The sequence below is a fragment of the Pistacia vera genome, unplaced genomic scaffold (genome assembly GCF_008641045.1).
Source record: "Pistacia vera cultivar Batoury unplaced genomic scaffold, PisVer_v2 Contig909, whole genome shotgun sequence".
NCBI classification, from domain to species: domain Eukaryota; kingdom Viridiplantae; phylum Streptophyta; class Magnoliopsida; order Sapindales; family Anacardiaceae; genus Pistacia; species Pistacia vera.
In genome coordinates this window covers 1-16,825 of record NW_022196789.1, presented here as the reverse complement: position 1 = coordinate 16,825, position 16,825 = coordinate 1, and the positions used below count along the sequence as shown (strand labels likewise).

At 30.4% G+C, this 16,825-nt stretch overlaps 1 protein-coding gene across 1 annotated transcript; it reads left to right on the top strand.

Annotated features, from left to right (window-relative positions):
• Positions 1 to 14,366: 14,366 nt before the first annotated feature.
• LOC116119866 lies at positions 14,367 to 16,428 on the top strand (the record flags this gene model as incomplete). Its single annotated transcript, XM_031405801.1, has 6 exons — positions 14,367 to 14,638; positions 14,718 to 14,792; positions 14,889 to 14,947; positions 15,070 to 15,205; positions 16,161 to 16,257; positions 16,362 to 16,428. Coding segments are annotated over exons 1-6 (687 nt in total), but the record flags the coding sequence as incomplete, so codon positions are not given.
• Positions 16,429 to 16,825: the final 397 nt, after the last annotated feature.

The following is a 16,825-nucleotide window of genomic DNA, read 5'->3' as shown; positions in this document are numbered from 1 at the left end:
TAATAAAGTTGAAATCGTATACTTAGCTCTCATATGCCTAACTAACCTCTTTTTCATGAAGAGATGTGCTCATTTAAACACCTTTGAACTCAACGTAATGAGTACTTTTGTAAGTTGCTTTGACATATAGAGAGCTCTCATTCATCTTGATCCTTTATTTTGATAAAGGTGGACAATTATTATACAATATCTTTTGAGAAGGTTTGAGTTTTGACAGCTAATACATTTTGTCTTTTAGGTTATGCTGATATCAGTGTGATTTTTTAAGCATAATACTAACTAACTATCAATTATTATATTTAAATTTATGTTGTTATTGATCAAAACAGTTAAACAACGATTTAATACTAAAATATATTTACTATAAACCAAATTAATATTGTGTTATATTAATTATCAAGATATTTAAGAACTATAGTAACCCTGACAACAACATTGCTACATGATTGATGCCCACCCTGTATATTCGAATCATTTATAGGCCCATTCTATCAAATGTAAAATTGGATCATTTAGGCCCATTATGCCCACTAAAGAGCATAAATATTTTCTTCTTTCTTTTTCTCACAAAGAAGTATAGAATAGATCATCAAATACTATCTCCATCATGCTTTTACTTATCAAATCAATATCATAGAGGTGTCACATAGAGACATTTTTCATCTTTCAAGATCGTTCGGAAATTATATCAAATGATTACGAGAATTACAAGAACAAATAAATCAAACACAAGTCCCTAAAAAGACAATTCCAGTAACTAAAACAATGCTTTTATGATATATCATGAAAGTGAAATATATAAAATAAAATATAAAAAAATCAAATTAGATATACGTAAAACATCTTTATAGTCATAATAGTAGGGTTAACTAATTTTATTACTCTAAAGAAGTTATAACTTAATAGAGGTGTAGTTACAAAAATTTCTTATTTCATAATTCATGTTTTAGTAGTACAATATTAGGATTTTAATTTATGTTTTAATAGTATTATGGTTTCAATTCAGCGCTTCAATTGCCTATTTTTAAAACGGATAGAAGATCATGTCTTGTAACCAATAAAGATCACTATCTTTGATGGAATTATAAATGCAGTTGCTGTATGGTCAATTGATGTAAAGCCATAGACAATTGTCAATTGTTTTAAGCATTATAAAATTAAGACCCCGATGTTGATGAATTACAAGTTACAATTGAAGTGGATGAGGAAAATCAAATAGTCATTGTAGAATTGAGTGATCAGATTTGACAACTTCACTTCATTAATCAAATAGATATTAATGTCTTCCTTAATCATCCAAACAAACAACAAGTCATGTATGTTTTAACAGAAGAATAAATCATTGCTACAATTAGACAAGAAAAGAAAGAAAATAATTATGAGGATGATAGTATGGAAATACAAAAAATTTCATACCAAGAACTCTAAACATGCTTGAGAAGCTATAAATATTTTGGTTTCAACAAGAAAATGTTTATGCTAGCGAGTAATGTACTCGCAAGTTAAAAGATTGGGTAACAACTCTAAAACATAACTTATTGTCCCAAACAACTTTAGATAAATACTATATTTCATCTTAAACTTTTAATGTAATATGTCATATTTTTTTTACAATATACATATAATTATTACTATGTGGAGGCAACTTTTTTTAAGATGAGAATTAGAAAAATTATAACTTATTATAATATAGAGTTTACTCTTATTTATAACTATTCTAAATTAGGAATATGAAATTTTATGATTATATAGAGTTTATTTTTATTTAGAATATCACTATAAAAAATTTTTACTATACATCATATTAAAACTCAATAGGTTGAGAGAGAAAAGATTTTCTTCTTACAGCTATAAATACAATCATAAAGCATCACATTTGTTATTCTTTTTATACAAAACAAATTGTCTCGTTAATTAAGAGGGTAACGTCACCTTCCATCTCACTGATTCTCTTACCTTCCAAGTACGTGGCACAGCACTCACACGTGGTACATTTCACCTTGCACCTAAAAAGATTGGGTCTGATCCCCAATCAAACTCACTTTTATTGATCTCAAATTCTCAATTCTGAAATGTGTGAACAAAGAAGGCCATGCACGTTAAATGTTATTAAAGGCAAAAGGACTCGTGGCAGGGACCAAATAGTTGGTCCAGCTCCATGATTGGGGACACCTTGCACATTTTTAGCCATTTAACGTGATCAGACGGCTGATCTCAATCCCATCTCCCTAACTGTAAGGTAGCATCATTAGGATCATTGTTGTCTCCTACGCGTGGCGCACATTCAATCTTCCTTCATATATCTTTGGCGCCAAATATCGTTAACGTTAACGCAATATGGCAATATCTTGTCACGTGCCTTTCAAGCTTTCTACCTCTTTTCCACCTTACACCTGTCCCCCTCACATGATTTATATGCCATTTAATTTCATTTTAGGATTATTTATTTCGTTTGCCTCCCTTAAATTCATATAATAATAAAGATATTTTTCCCAATTTTTTTATTTAATATTTTATCCTTAACTATAAATTGAAATATTCAACACGTAAGCAACTTTATTAATCTTAATTCCCAAAATGGCAAAGATTTTGTTTAAAATCAAATTTAACCATAAAAATACATGATTAAACCTAATTACCTTTAATGAAAAATTGAAACACAAAAATAATCGGCATCCGCTAAAGTATCAAGCCTAACACCATTTAGCATAGTTTAACATTTTTTGATCAAACTATCAAATCATATTATTAAATGTTAGATTCATCAAGATTATCAAATTTGAGTATAGTTAGCATTATATCTATATTAAATATACATTTATATGTCCTAGGATATATTGGGTAAATCGTTAAATTCTATACTTTTAAATTTATCAAAACTTACACATTTGGGAAATTGTATACTGAGGGAATGTCCAAATCCCTTATAATTTGCAAATGATAAATTATTTCTAATTTGCAGTGCAATATTAGTTTATCTAAATATCACTTAAATCTAAACCATTCTCATTTGAAAAAAAAAGATTTTTAAGGATTTAATTTAATTTATATTTTTTTAAAATTTTCAAGAAATTTGTTGTCTATGCAAACTTGGAGTAAAAATTAAAGATGAATTCAACAAGTAAACGGAGACCTAAAAAAAAAAAAAAAAACAGTAGAAATAAAAGTAATGATCAATAATTATAAAAGGAGTTAAAACAGAAATAAAAAATAATTAAAGACTTTATTTTTAAATATTTAGGCACCGTCCTAGGAGGCGAATGGTCCACAAAGGCGGCTTTAGATCACGAAGTGATATAGCAGCTGACGTTATGCAAACGTAATGCCACGTGTGCATGCACTGTGGAAGGTAATAACCTTGGACGGTGGCGTTTTGTAGGTTAGTCATTTGTCTGGTCCTACAAAATTTGAATTTTGAACTTCCAAATTATTGTTAATATTTTTTTTTCTTTTTTAAGGTTTTTGTGTTTCTTGTTCAATCAAACTCAATTCAAATTACATCAATTTTTGCAAAAAGTGAGGTTTTGGCTTCTCCCTTGACATGGAGATCCTTTCATGAAATGTTATCCCAAAATCTGATAGATTTATAGAGAGATGATCAATCGATTTCAATTGTACGGTTTTAGTCATAATGATACGATATTTTCGAGTTTTTGACAACATAATCTATTCTATTACGATTGATACTGATGAATAGGAGGGAATTATAAAAGCATTGTCTATAAAAAAATCCAATATATAAACTATATGCAAGTGATTAGAGATATCCTTGACAGCTAAGTGATAGGACAAACAAGGATGTGTGTTGTGCTTAGTCTCAGTTTGAATCCCTTCGCTCACAATATTTAAATGGGTGATCATGGCGGTAAGATGTTATTTAGTGGGATACTATGCTAGGCACCTATAGAGATTAGTTGAGATGAGATGGGGGTGGATGTGTGCTAGTCACCTATAAGGAAGTCAAGGTACGGCGATGTTAGCTGGATACCTTGTTCAAAAAAAAAAAAAAATTCCTCGCTCCCAAGATTTAAGCGGCTGATCATGTTAGTAAGATGGTATGCTAGTCACTTATAGGGTAGTTAGGAGTGATCATAAACAGTGGGATGTGTGCTAACACCTACATGATTAGTCAAGGTGCACGCGAGCATTGGCTAAAACACCTGTTTCACAAAAAAACATAAAGTGATTTAGAGATAGTTTATATATTCGAGATTTATGGTAATGCATAAAAATACGAATAGTTATTGTTTTTTTCTTTTAATTTATATAATAAACAAACCCCACAAACCTAAACCTTTTCAGAAGGGAAAAAACACCTGGATTGATAAATTCATCTATATTTACAATTAGATATGATGATCGATATAAAATAAATCTATATAGTACCATAAATACTAACACACCTACAGAAATATAATATATCAATTCCCGACATAATTATCTTAAATGAGATAATATTACTGACTCAATATTATAGTAATTTGATATGTGTCATCCGATGATCAATTTAATTAAGGTTTTTTTTTTTTTTTTTTTTTTTTTTTTTTTTTTTTTTTTTTTTTAACAGCACATGAAAGAGAAAGGGATTTTGTAAGAAATGAAAATTTTAAGGATCTGGTTTGCAGTGTTTAGTGATGTACAAAGTCTTAAGAATGCCAATGACAGCAATTGATGGAGAAAATAAATTAAATAAAAAGGCTAACATTTTATTTATGTCTTTTTCCCTAATTATGATACAACACATGTCCTGACTAATTGCATACAAATAAATTCATATAATTTAAAAAAAAAAAATAAGAAAAAATCTTTTCAATTGAGGAGCCTACTGATGACAATATGACATAGTCAAGGAGATGTTTAGCGACTACAAATATATGTGATTATTCAATGTTCTACTTCCACGCGTTAACATATTTAAGGATAAAATTATTGTTTTTTATAAATAAAATACACCGTTTAAATGCATACACGTTAAGACAATATATTATAATATAAAATGGCATACTATTAGAGGAATTTGAAATTTAAAAAAAAAAATGTAAAAACTTAATTTTCTAATGAAGACTTATATATATGGTTAAGAAGGAGGAAAATTATAAGATTAAATTAAAATTGAATCACTTTCATATCATATGCTATAACAAATATGCACTTTGTTTTAGTTATCTTTTGATGTCATGAGTAGAAAGCTTATAGTATTCTCAATAAAGAAATAAATCAAAATGCTAAGACCATTTCCAACCACAAATATCAAATTGGTAAAAATTTCACATCAAATTGGTGTGATTTATTTTTGTATTTCACTATTGCATCTCCAATTTATTGCATTAAATATTATACAAAAAAGAATATTTTTTAGAATATTCTCTTTCTTTTTTTTCTATTAACAATCAACAATTAATCTATTTTACTAATTATTTTTGTATATATTAATTAAATATTAGGAATGATATTTTTATTAAATAATAATAACTTTGAAAATTATACTAATTTAATAAAATTAAGCATTTATTTAATCAAATCAACATTACATTTAATATAAAAAAACATTACACCTAAAATAGAAAGCCACAAAAAAAAAAAAAAAAAAAAAAAAAAGATATTAACAACACAAAAGTAAAATTCCTTATTGATAGTAATTTAATTTTTTGAATTAGTATATTCTTTCCACAAATGATCATTTAATGCATTTCGAAGAACATGGTGAGCATCTGGATCCTTGATTTGTTTATGTCGAGCAAAAAAATTTTGAAATCGGATTTGAATTTCATAACCGATCCAAGTTTGCTTGAGTTTTTTTAAAATGAGTAATCAATAATTATGCAAAAAAGAGCTCAACAACAAGGTCAAGGATCTCAAAATAGCTCCAATTCTTTCCAGTATTTTGATGATCTTAGAGGATCTGAAACTAATCTACCGGAATACGAAATTGTTATTTTAGTTTATGTTGTATTTTCTTTTAATTTTAGTGTTTTTAAATCAGTGTTAATTTTTATTTTGAGTTATTGTAGTTTAATATTTGTATTGAATAAAGTTTTGTTTTTAATTTTTCATCATTTTTTGAATTATATAATTATTATGAATTTAGTATTATAAATATTAATATAAATAATAATCAAATTAACATAAATACAAATAACAAAAATAAGAAAATGAAATATATTCTATAGTAGATGAATAGTGTAACACCAAAATTGGTGTGGATGAATAGTGTAACACCAAAATTGGTGTGGATGAATAGTGTTACACCAAATTTGACGTAATACTCTTCACTTACACCAATTTGGTGTTGAGTTGGAGCACATTTTACATCAAAATGGCGTTAGGTTGAAGATACCCTAAGTATGCTAGGAATTGGTGTGGATGAATAGTGTTACACCAAATTTGACGTAATACTCTTCACTTACACCAATTTGGTGTTGGGTTGGAGCACATTTTACATTAAAATGGCGTTAGGTTGGAGATACCCTAAGTATGCTAGGAATCTATTCTTAGCAAATTGCCTACTTGATTTTGCTCAAAGATCCAAAAAAGGGAGAGGAAAAATGTTTTTATTTTTTGTTGTTCCATGAGATGTCAACTGTACAAAGTGAACCCTAATATTCTTTCATTATTTTTTTAAGTATATATCTTTTAATTAATGGCAAATATTGTTATGAATTAAACCCCTATTCATGCTTGAATGTCAACATCTAGGGCCCTTTTGGTACACAATTTTTCAGTATTCTATTCTCTATTCTATGCAAAATACACATTTATTTCCTTATTCTCAAAATATTATTCAATTTTTTTTAAACCTCTTAAATTTGTTAATTTAACTAAACACCACCCAATTTTTTTTTTTAGAAATTGACAAAAACACGCCAACAATCCACATTTGCCAGATTCTGACCACAACGGTCGAAAGCTGGCCGAAATATGGTATAATGGTGCACTATCGGCTGGATCTGGCTGGTAGTGCGCCGATTTAGCCCTTTTCGGCCAGATCTATGGCCAAAGATCTGGCTGTTAACGGCCAGATCTTTAGCCATAGCCAGTTGTCAATGACGGCCGTATCTTTGGTCGTCGTTAATGACCAAATGCCGTCAGATCTGACCTTTTTCGGCCAGATCCACAGTGGATATGGTCGGAAAAGGCCATATCGGCGCACGACCGACCATATCAACGATCGGACGATACGGTGACTTGACCATCTCGATGTGGTGGTGGCTAGCTTTCGGTATTTACTGGGTGGGTGGAGGTGTTTTTGTTAATTTCCATATTTTATTATAGGATGTTTAGTAAAATAAACAAACATAGGGAGTATTTTTATAAATTTTTAAATCCTATATCATATAACTACCCAATTTTACTTTTTCAAAATATGATTAAAAAGTATCATAATAATGATCAAGTGCAACCCTACTGTTTTCAAAACTCTTGAAAATAAATATATATCGGAATGCTTCTGTGTAAAATTAACAGTAATATAATTACCCCCCCAAAACTCGTAATAATACACTACAGACCAAAAAATATGGTAATTATCAAAATGCTCCCTTTTTATTGATTTTTTTTTTTTTATTCTTCCAGCCTTCTCGTGCACAAGAACTTAAACTTTGACTCGATCAAATTGATTTGTGGGTATTTATTTTTTATTTTTTTAACTAACATGTTCAGGTCAATTTAAGTGCAAATGACTAATCTTCGGATTAGACTAAGTAGTAACTTATGCAATCTCCCACTTAAACATAGAGCCTAGACGAGGAAAAATCTGAAACTGTAAACCTATTCATACAATCTCCAATTTGTCCTAAGTCTAAACACTCTAACTACCCATAAAGGGTGATTGATTTGTGGTTTTACCCTACCTGTACTTAAGAGCACATTTTTTTTTTATGATTATATACATTTCAATGAATCAATGAATAACAACGTGTTTATTTAGTATCGGCATAATCGAAATGTAATTTTTTTAATTACATAACAACATGCTTGTTGGATCAATTGATCAAGGTAAATAGAATATATTTTACTTTTTATAGAGATGATCATGTAAAAGACTTATTTGTCCTTGCAGAATTAAAAAAAATAAAAAAATATTTAAGGATGAGAGAGAAATTAAATAAAATTTGAAATTGGACGAATTCCAATGACATATTTTCAAAACATTGGGTTTGGTATACATATTTAATTAATTATATGTTAAGAGTTATATAAAGTTGATTATAAATAATTATAAGAAGATATTTGTGATAAAAATCAATTTCAATAAAGTCTATTTTTCACGAAAAGCAGTGCTCTGAGATGCATGTTCGTGGTGACGGCTATGGTTTCTTTAATATTCTTTTATAAGAATAAATTTTTACTTAATCTAATTGTCATTTCAATCAACGCAAGACATAGAATTTAAACTAAGAGTAAACGACATGTTCCCACCCAAGTTTGACGAAATCTCAAGTTAGTACCACTGGTTTCATTTATTCCAGATTCCCACCTTAAAGTAACAGTGTTATGAATTTTTAGGTTTAGAGGGTACAATTACCATAATGCCCTTAACCCTAAATTAATTAAAATTGTTTAAACCCTAATAGATAGAATTATAAAAACTTACCATTTTATTTTCAAATATATCAAAAACACCCTCGGACTATACACCCTCACGAAACAGCCCGATCTGGGCTGTTTCCGACGACGTCGAACCCCTGGTCACCTCCATCACCTCCGTAGTCCGTCGTCCAAAACCTCTATCTCCGACTCATTTGCCCTCCATGCCGGCAACGTTAGGCTTAGGGTTCGTGTTCTTCACCGGATTTCGGTCGATTCCGGCGGTGAAAATCCAATTGGACACCACCAATGCAACCACGTCCCCAAATCTATAAAACCCCTATGTCCCCAGCAACCGTTTCGTCGGTCATTTGACGGACGAGAGTTCGTGTTCATCGACCGTTTTTCGTTGCCGTGGCCGGAGATCGGCGAGTGATGAGTGGTTGTGAATGGTATGGTTTTGTAGAGGGGAGGATGAGGGTTCAAATGGTGGTGACTAGGGTGATTTTGGGTGGAAGAATCGCCGGAAAAGAGCGAAAAACGTCGGGAACGACTGTTGCTAACGTGCGCCGGAGGACTGTTAGAGGCGGTGGTCTGCTAACGTGCGCCGCCCATGTAAAATGACCAATTTACCCCTTTACCGTTACATCAAACGTTTTTCCGTCACTTTAAGGGTGGGAATTTAGAATAAATGAAACCAGTGGTACTAACTTGGGATTTCGTCAAACCTTGGGTGGGAACATGTCGTTTACTCTTTAAACTAATATATTATAAGATTTTAGTGTGCACTTAAAGTTAATTGCTCGGACTTGAAATTTAAAACAATATATTATATGATTTCACTAACTTAAAGTTAATGCAGTCAAGTTTATACAGTAAATTCAAAAGTTAATGTTTATAGAATCAAATTTTTTTACTTTAATCTAACTGTCATTTCAATTACTAGCACTTAGAATTTAAAATGAAATATTATATGCTTTTAGTGTCCTGACTCTGAACTTAAAAGGGTGATATAAATAAAACAAAAATTATTGTTAAATTTGACTCATACCAACAATTATAAATTTAATTATAATTGACAAAATAATGCTTCTCAAATAAATACTTTAATCAATAACTAAACTAGTGTACTTGGCTAAACATCCAAGCTAACTCAACATACTTTGTATGAAAATGTGTTGCAAAGGATTCTTACACTTGCAATAAGGATTACACTTCAACTTTGGATGATAAAAGTATGACACAAGACAAAAGGGATTACACTTGCAAACGGGTACCTTTTACATGTTTTGTTTTTTTAAAACAATTTAATTATTACAATAAATTAATTCATACTTTCCAATAAATTAATTTCTACTTTCCAACTTCTATTTTTGGAAATATTGAAATAATAATTATTTCCCTCTCATCTTTAAATTGCTTTCCCTCCAAAAAGCAAGGTTTATGAGCCAAAAATAATTTTATTTTATTAAAAGATAAATTTGTAAATTTACTTTTTCAAAAAAGTTTTTGATCCGGATCAATTGACACAAATAGCACTACTCTAACATTAATTATGAAATTATATTGGTAAATGGTGGAGGGAATAGGCTCCTACAAATAAAAGGTGAGAATTGTGAACATTCCAAAGCAACGAATTGCTACATTCCTTTGATCGTCTTCCTTCTACGTCAAGGCACTACGTCTGTCAGACACGTGTCGCTTCGTCTACCGTGATGCTTGTTGGATTCATTTACTTCTTGCCGCCACCATCAGACAGACAATCACTAGCCTACACCCGTAACTATCTGACACGTGTCTTTTGTCATCTTGCTGTTCTCTCTGTACCTATCTTCTACTTTACAATTACATAACCTTTCTTTTCTCAACAATCCTTTTAAAAAATTATTTTATTTATTAAATAATTGTGAAATAAATTTAAATTTATTAAAAAATATTATTCTTCTAATCTTTAATCTGAAATTTTTTCATATTTCCATCTCAATTTCTGCCTAATTGTCAATAAAACCACTTAAATTAGAGATGTTTTTGATAAATATTATTGTGCCGTCAATTCTTGAAAAACGAATTCACGCCACATTTTATTTTTTTAGATTAATTTTATTTATAAGTTTATCATTGTAACAGTATATAAACTTACTTTTTATTCAGATTAAGAGGTTTGATTTTTTTATTAATATTTTTTAAGTTGTATCAATGCACAAAGAAAACAATACACAATAACAGTGGACGTGAGATTTACACTTAACATTCGAACTATTTTAAAAATATTTTCTTTGTATTATTGTTCAATATCTCATTCATTCATCGATTCAACATTGAGATTACAAGTTTTATACAAATTCCTACGTAGATTCCACCACACATCCTATATACTTCAAATCACAATATCAATAAATATTATAAAGTTTTTACACAAGTCTAGAAAGAAATCATAATAAATCTCAAAATAAACAAGGTGGGTATTTAAATTAATTATTCTTTAGTGGTGTGAAATATATTTTCTAATTTAATAATTTGAAGCAATATATATTATACATAATAAGACAATTGAGATCATGTTTGCATTTTAGTAGTCTCTAGAATTAAAAAAATCGATAGTGTTAGAAAAATGTCAAAGCTTCGAGTGGCTTCATTAATAATGTTATAATTTCCGAATAAAACAAATAATAATACAGTAAAAGTATTTGAAACTATATTAATTAATTTTTCATTTTTATAAAAAAAAAATGTGGGGCCAATATTAGTGGAAGATAAAAAATAAAAAAAAAAAAAAAATTTGGGTTGTTTTTTAAATTTAATATTTTTGGCATTTTTTAAAGAAGAACAAAAACACAAGTGGTTTGGCGAGAAGCCAAGAACACAACTGGAAACAGTGGCAACAAGTCTCAATTCGAATCATTTCACGTGTGTTTTAAGGCGCCGCGTTTGACAAATCTCTCCCACTTTCAAGTGTTTCCTATTTTTTGAATGGGTTGTAATAAAGTGTGTATCGTTAAGACATATGTTAATTATGCAAGAAGATAAAATATTTATTTATTATATATACAAAAAAAGATTTAAAAAAATATAATTTTTAATTTATTTTTAATCTTTAAGGGTATTTAAACTGTACCTTAAGAGCACATGTTGAAATACTAATTATGGAATTATTCTCAAGTACTAATTAATAGAGGCTTTATAGACACCCTTGATGTTTAGTGAGTGAACAAGAGACCCACAGGTTTCAGAATGAAACACTTACACCCTTGTAGTTGAATGATATTTGTGAAAAGTAACTATAATAAAAGTAAAATATACAACACTAAAAAAACAGTTTTTTTTTCCCCAAATGTCTTATTGAATGGTCAAAGTTTAATATTTTAAAATTATTTAATATATTTAATAACTTGATTATATGACAAATTTCAGGTATTAGTTTCATTTTGTTGTAGGGGAAAAGATAAAATAATGGTATTTTATTATTGTACCAAGATTCTGTGTCAGGATTAACTTTTTAAAAAGTGCTTGTCAATCATAAGGGGGTAAGTGTTCTATTATAAAAACCTGTGGGTCTTCTAGTTTTCTCTCTAAACCTCACGGGTGTACAATTAAACCTTCTAATTAATAGCATTTTAAACTGAAACACTCTTACCGTGAAATATTATATCATCGATTTGATAGAAAAGAATTTTGATGGGTGACATTAATTAACTATATTATTAAAGATTGTGGCATACATTAATAGAGATTATGCATAATTGGACTATATAACCTCACATTAATATAAATATAGTACTAGGTGATTCTATGATGCTAATACAATATCATAATTGAATGCTTCAATTATATTCTTCCATTAAAGCATAGGATATTAATACATTGTAGTGTCCACAACTAGGTGGTGAACTTAGGCGCACTTTATAGAACTTTAGGGTAATTACATTGTACGCCCTACAAGATCACTAAATTTTATTAAAACTCAATACTTTTTAAAATATTAACCTGCATCTACAAAACCTTTTAACCCAACCATAAAATCTAAACCAAACCAAATTAAATTTTTTATATACTTATATGGGACAGTATTTACCACATTATTTGGTTGCTACAGTGAGATTGTCAGATAATATAATGACATGTGTTATCACATATATAAATGAAATTTTAACTTTCTTCGGCCTAATATTATGATTGATCAATAATTACTGTCTATCATTCATCCATAATTACCATTATGATAGATAGTTATAAAAACTAAACTCTATATGTCATTATGTTATTAGACGGTTTCATCACGTTAAATTGGTGAATATGGTAAGACAATCCACGTTCTTGTTTTAAAATGATGTGGCGACACTTTCCCATCAAACTTATCTCAATAAGGGGAGTTTGTGATACTTATCAAAACCTAAAGGTTTAAGAAGGGGTAAGAGAGAGTTAAGGGAGTTAGGTGCTAGTAAGATAGCAAAGCGAAAATTACGTACTTAATATAAATGGTTGCAATTATCATCAGTTTTCATTAGCATATTCTCTTGTGTTTCTAGCATTTTTTTATTTTATTTTATTCCATTCCATTCCATTCCAATCCAATTCAATTCTCTCTTTGTCTCTCTCTCTCTCAAGTTTCAATCATCCAATTACCCAACCCTCAATTTCGCCCATTTTCAGTTAGTTTACTCTCCGCATTTCTTAGGGTTTGAATTTCATTTGATATACAAAGTTTCAGTTTTTCTTATACTCTCTTCACACCCAACACCCTTTTCAATTCATGGTAAGATTTTATTCAATTTCAATTTTCATCATTCCCATTTCATCTCCGTTTCAATCTCTTCAAATGATGTTAATTCTGGTTTTTTATGATCAAATTCTTCTCTGAACAACTGGGTTTTTGTTGCTTTTTGCGTGAATTTGCTCTTCTGGGTTTTCTGTTTCTTGCGTTTTCTCAGCAAGTCTGAGGAGTGTTTTTCTTTTGGTTTATTTTGGTCGTTTAATTCATAGATACGCAATTCTCAGAATAATAAACTAACAGACGAAGCAATCGCTTTGCTTTGTGTGTTGCTTGTTTGAACTCACTTGGATATTCTTTACTCGTAAAATTAATCAATTTTGGACTTTTTTCCTGCTATTATTTCATTTCAATTTTTGTGAACTTATATTATCAGACTCATGCCTAGCTTTGATCTATTTGTCACCTACCCTTTTTTATTTTATTTTATTTTTATTTTTAGCTGGGTTGAATTCGAAATCTTTTCCTTCACATTTTTCTTTTGAAATTTCATTTGTAATTGTAAAGCATATGATACAAGTTTTAATATTTATTTATTTAATTTTTTTTTCCTCTTTTAAAAGGAAGTAAATTTTCATGCTTTACTTGTGATGCATTGCCTTTAACTTGTCTTTTGTTCTGGTGCAGAAACTACTTCAACTTTTGACCCATCACTCAAGCTTCTGATAAGAGCACTAGGTGAGAGAACTTAAATTTTTTTGTGCATTTTGTCAAATATATTTATGAAAAATGGACCGCTCATTGAAGGTAGAAAAGAGAAGAAAAAATATTTTAATTTATTTTTGAAAATCGTTAGATGGAAAAGTTCTCATTTTCGAGAACTTTTGGAGAGTTCCAGTGAGTGTGATTTGGATGCTACTCGTGAGTAACCAACTGGTTCAGCTGTTTGTTAGTTGAACATTAATTGTCTCTGCTGCTACTTGTCCACTTGTGATTTTTGTCTATATTCTTTGAACTTCATTTTCTTATATTGTACTTTTCCCAGTTCATATTTATAATTGTTGCCCTCTGTATGAGAGGCATTGAGTACTTCGAAAATTTAATTTGATTTTTGGTTTCCTTAAATTATTAGATACAATAAGTTCGAGGATATGGGATGCTTTTTGTCAACGTCCAAGGATACGGTTGGAAATAGAAGGAGACCAGGAAATATTGGAGATGTTTCTGTTTATGTACCTGGTTTACGAATTCCTATACCTGTTGATTTCTCTCAATCACTTGGTGACAACTTGTCGAAGAATTTGGTGGAGCGTTTATCTGCTCTAAGAACACGTATAGTTGTCATGGCAGCCCAAGAAGGACCAACAGTTTCAAGAACAAGAAGAAAAAGTGCTACACAACATGGTTTGTTTCTCCAAAGAATGATATTTATTAAGAGTTCATTGGCACTAGTTGATGTATTAACCTGAATTGTTATTTGCAGGAGGTTCAACATTGGCTGATCTTCATCAGGCTCTCGAAGATTACTTGCCTGTACTTATGGGATTAGTAAAAGATGGTAATGAATGCATTTGTCGTGGTGTTTGGAAGACTGTTTGAACTGCCTGATTGTGTAGGGTAAATTCTAATGTTGTTGATTGTTTGTATTGTGCAGGAAACCATCTACAACACAAAGTACAGTTTGTTTGGATAAACCAGGAGGATGAAGCAGAGGTGGGAGTATGATTCTAGTTTATTGAGTTACATGTTTTTGTCTATGTTTATTTTGTCTTGATTTGGGATTCCATTCCTCTGCTTGTCAAAATGCTGGATTGATATGAATCACTTTTTTGCAGGAAACAGCCATTTCTAATGCTTGGTATGAAGTGTTGTCAGTCTTGCACTTGATGGCAACGTTATCATTATCACAGGCCAACTTATTGCTTCTTCCAAGAACATCTTCTGATGGTTATCAGCCAAAAGTATCTGAAGGTAAGTGCTGATTGCAAATTTTTATGCTGGTGATGTTCCATCTCTCTCTCCTTTTTCGTCATCATTATTTTGATGTAATTACAAAAGCTTTGAAATGTTTACTTGAGGACACGAAGTTAAAGTATCCTTCTAATTGAAGGATACCAATAATGTACCTAATGTGCTGGAGCTGTATATATGTCTAACCTCAATTGTTCATTTTGCAATTTATTTGATTTTATCTTAACGAATTTTGAATTAATATGAACTTCTTGTGACAAAGCAACAGCGTATGTCCAGGTAAATTGTCAAAAATCTATCTATTCTAGCTTTAACATAAGAGAAGCTAGCTAGTATATTAAAAGCTTTTACATTCATACTGGATACTAGGGTTGGAGGATTAGATTCTGCTATTACTAATAATTATACGGGAAATGGACATTGGTTTTATTCTTTTCATTGTTTGGTCATTTACCTCAGATGGGTTTTGGGACTATTTGCTTAAAAGACTATTGGTTAGGTTAATCAGGATTTTGTCTGTTTCCATGTACTAATCTCATACTTGTTAACTACACTTGATATGTTCTGTTACTGAGATTTAATAGTGTTGTATGAAACACTATACTTAACCTGGTGACTGCTCTCTGCTGTGTACTTTAATGGTTTAATTGCAGGATCTGTTCTCAAACATTTTTTAATTCAATTGAGTTCATAATAGGGTTATAATTTTTTTATTTCCAGCCTGCAATCTGAAAGGCTTTTCAGTTTTATCTGATAACAAAATTCTAAACAGTCGTTAATATCATCCATTTTCCTGCTAAGATAATTGCTTGGGGATATATTGAGCGAGATGTGGTAGTTTCAAAATTTTTATGTTGCTTTTATGTATTCATTCCTTATCATTTGTGTGCCACATAAGGAAATTTAATTTGTCTATTCCTACTGAAAAGGTGTCATTTTCTTTCTTGTGTGATAGAAAGCAGGCGAGCTTCAATTGACATCTTCTTGAAGGCAGCAGGATACCTAGATTGCGCTGTCCGACATGTTCTGCCACAGTTATCTTCTGAACTCAGGTTTACAAAGATAAAGACTTGCACAAAGAGCAACTTCAAGTGTTGTAAATTCTTCACGCACTGTGGGGTCTTTTTTCTTTATTGACCTCTGCTTTTGGTTGCAGGAGGGACTTACCAGTAGACCTTGCAGAAGGAGTTCTCCGAGCACTTTGCCTCCAAGCATTAGGGCAGGTACTTGCCGCTCTTTGTATGGATTTAGTTCATGAACTGTTCCTCTACACATATTCTTCTTCTTATAATGGTATAGATATGCTAAAGAGTGGATAGTGACAAACCCTTGTTCTTTCTATTCATTCTCTCTCACTCTGTCTTGTCCGCTATCTTGATATTTCGTCCTCTTCTACCAAATGGGTGAAAGAAAGGATGAAGTCTTTTCCCTTCTTACTTTTTTTTTTTTTTTTTTTTTTTTTTTTTAAATTCAAGCAAATGTGAAAGAAAGGATTAAGTCTATTCCCTTATCACTTTCATTCCTTCCCGCCTATCCGTTAACAGATTAAAGAGCTGCATGACTATATAACTCTCCCTACTATTTAGCGTACATGTGAGTCTACTGAAGTGCCACCTCCCA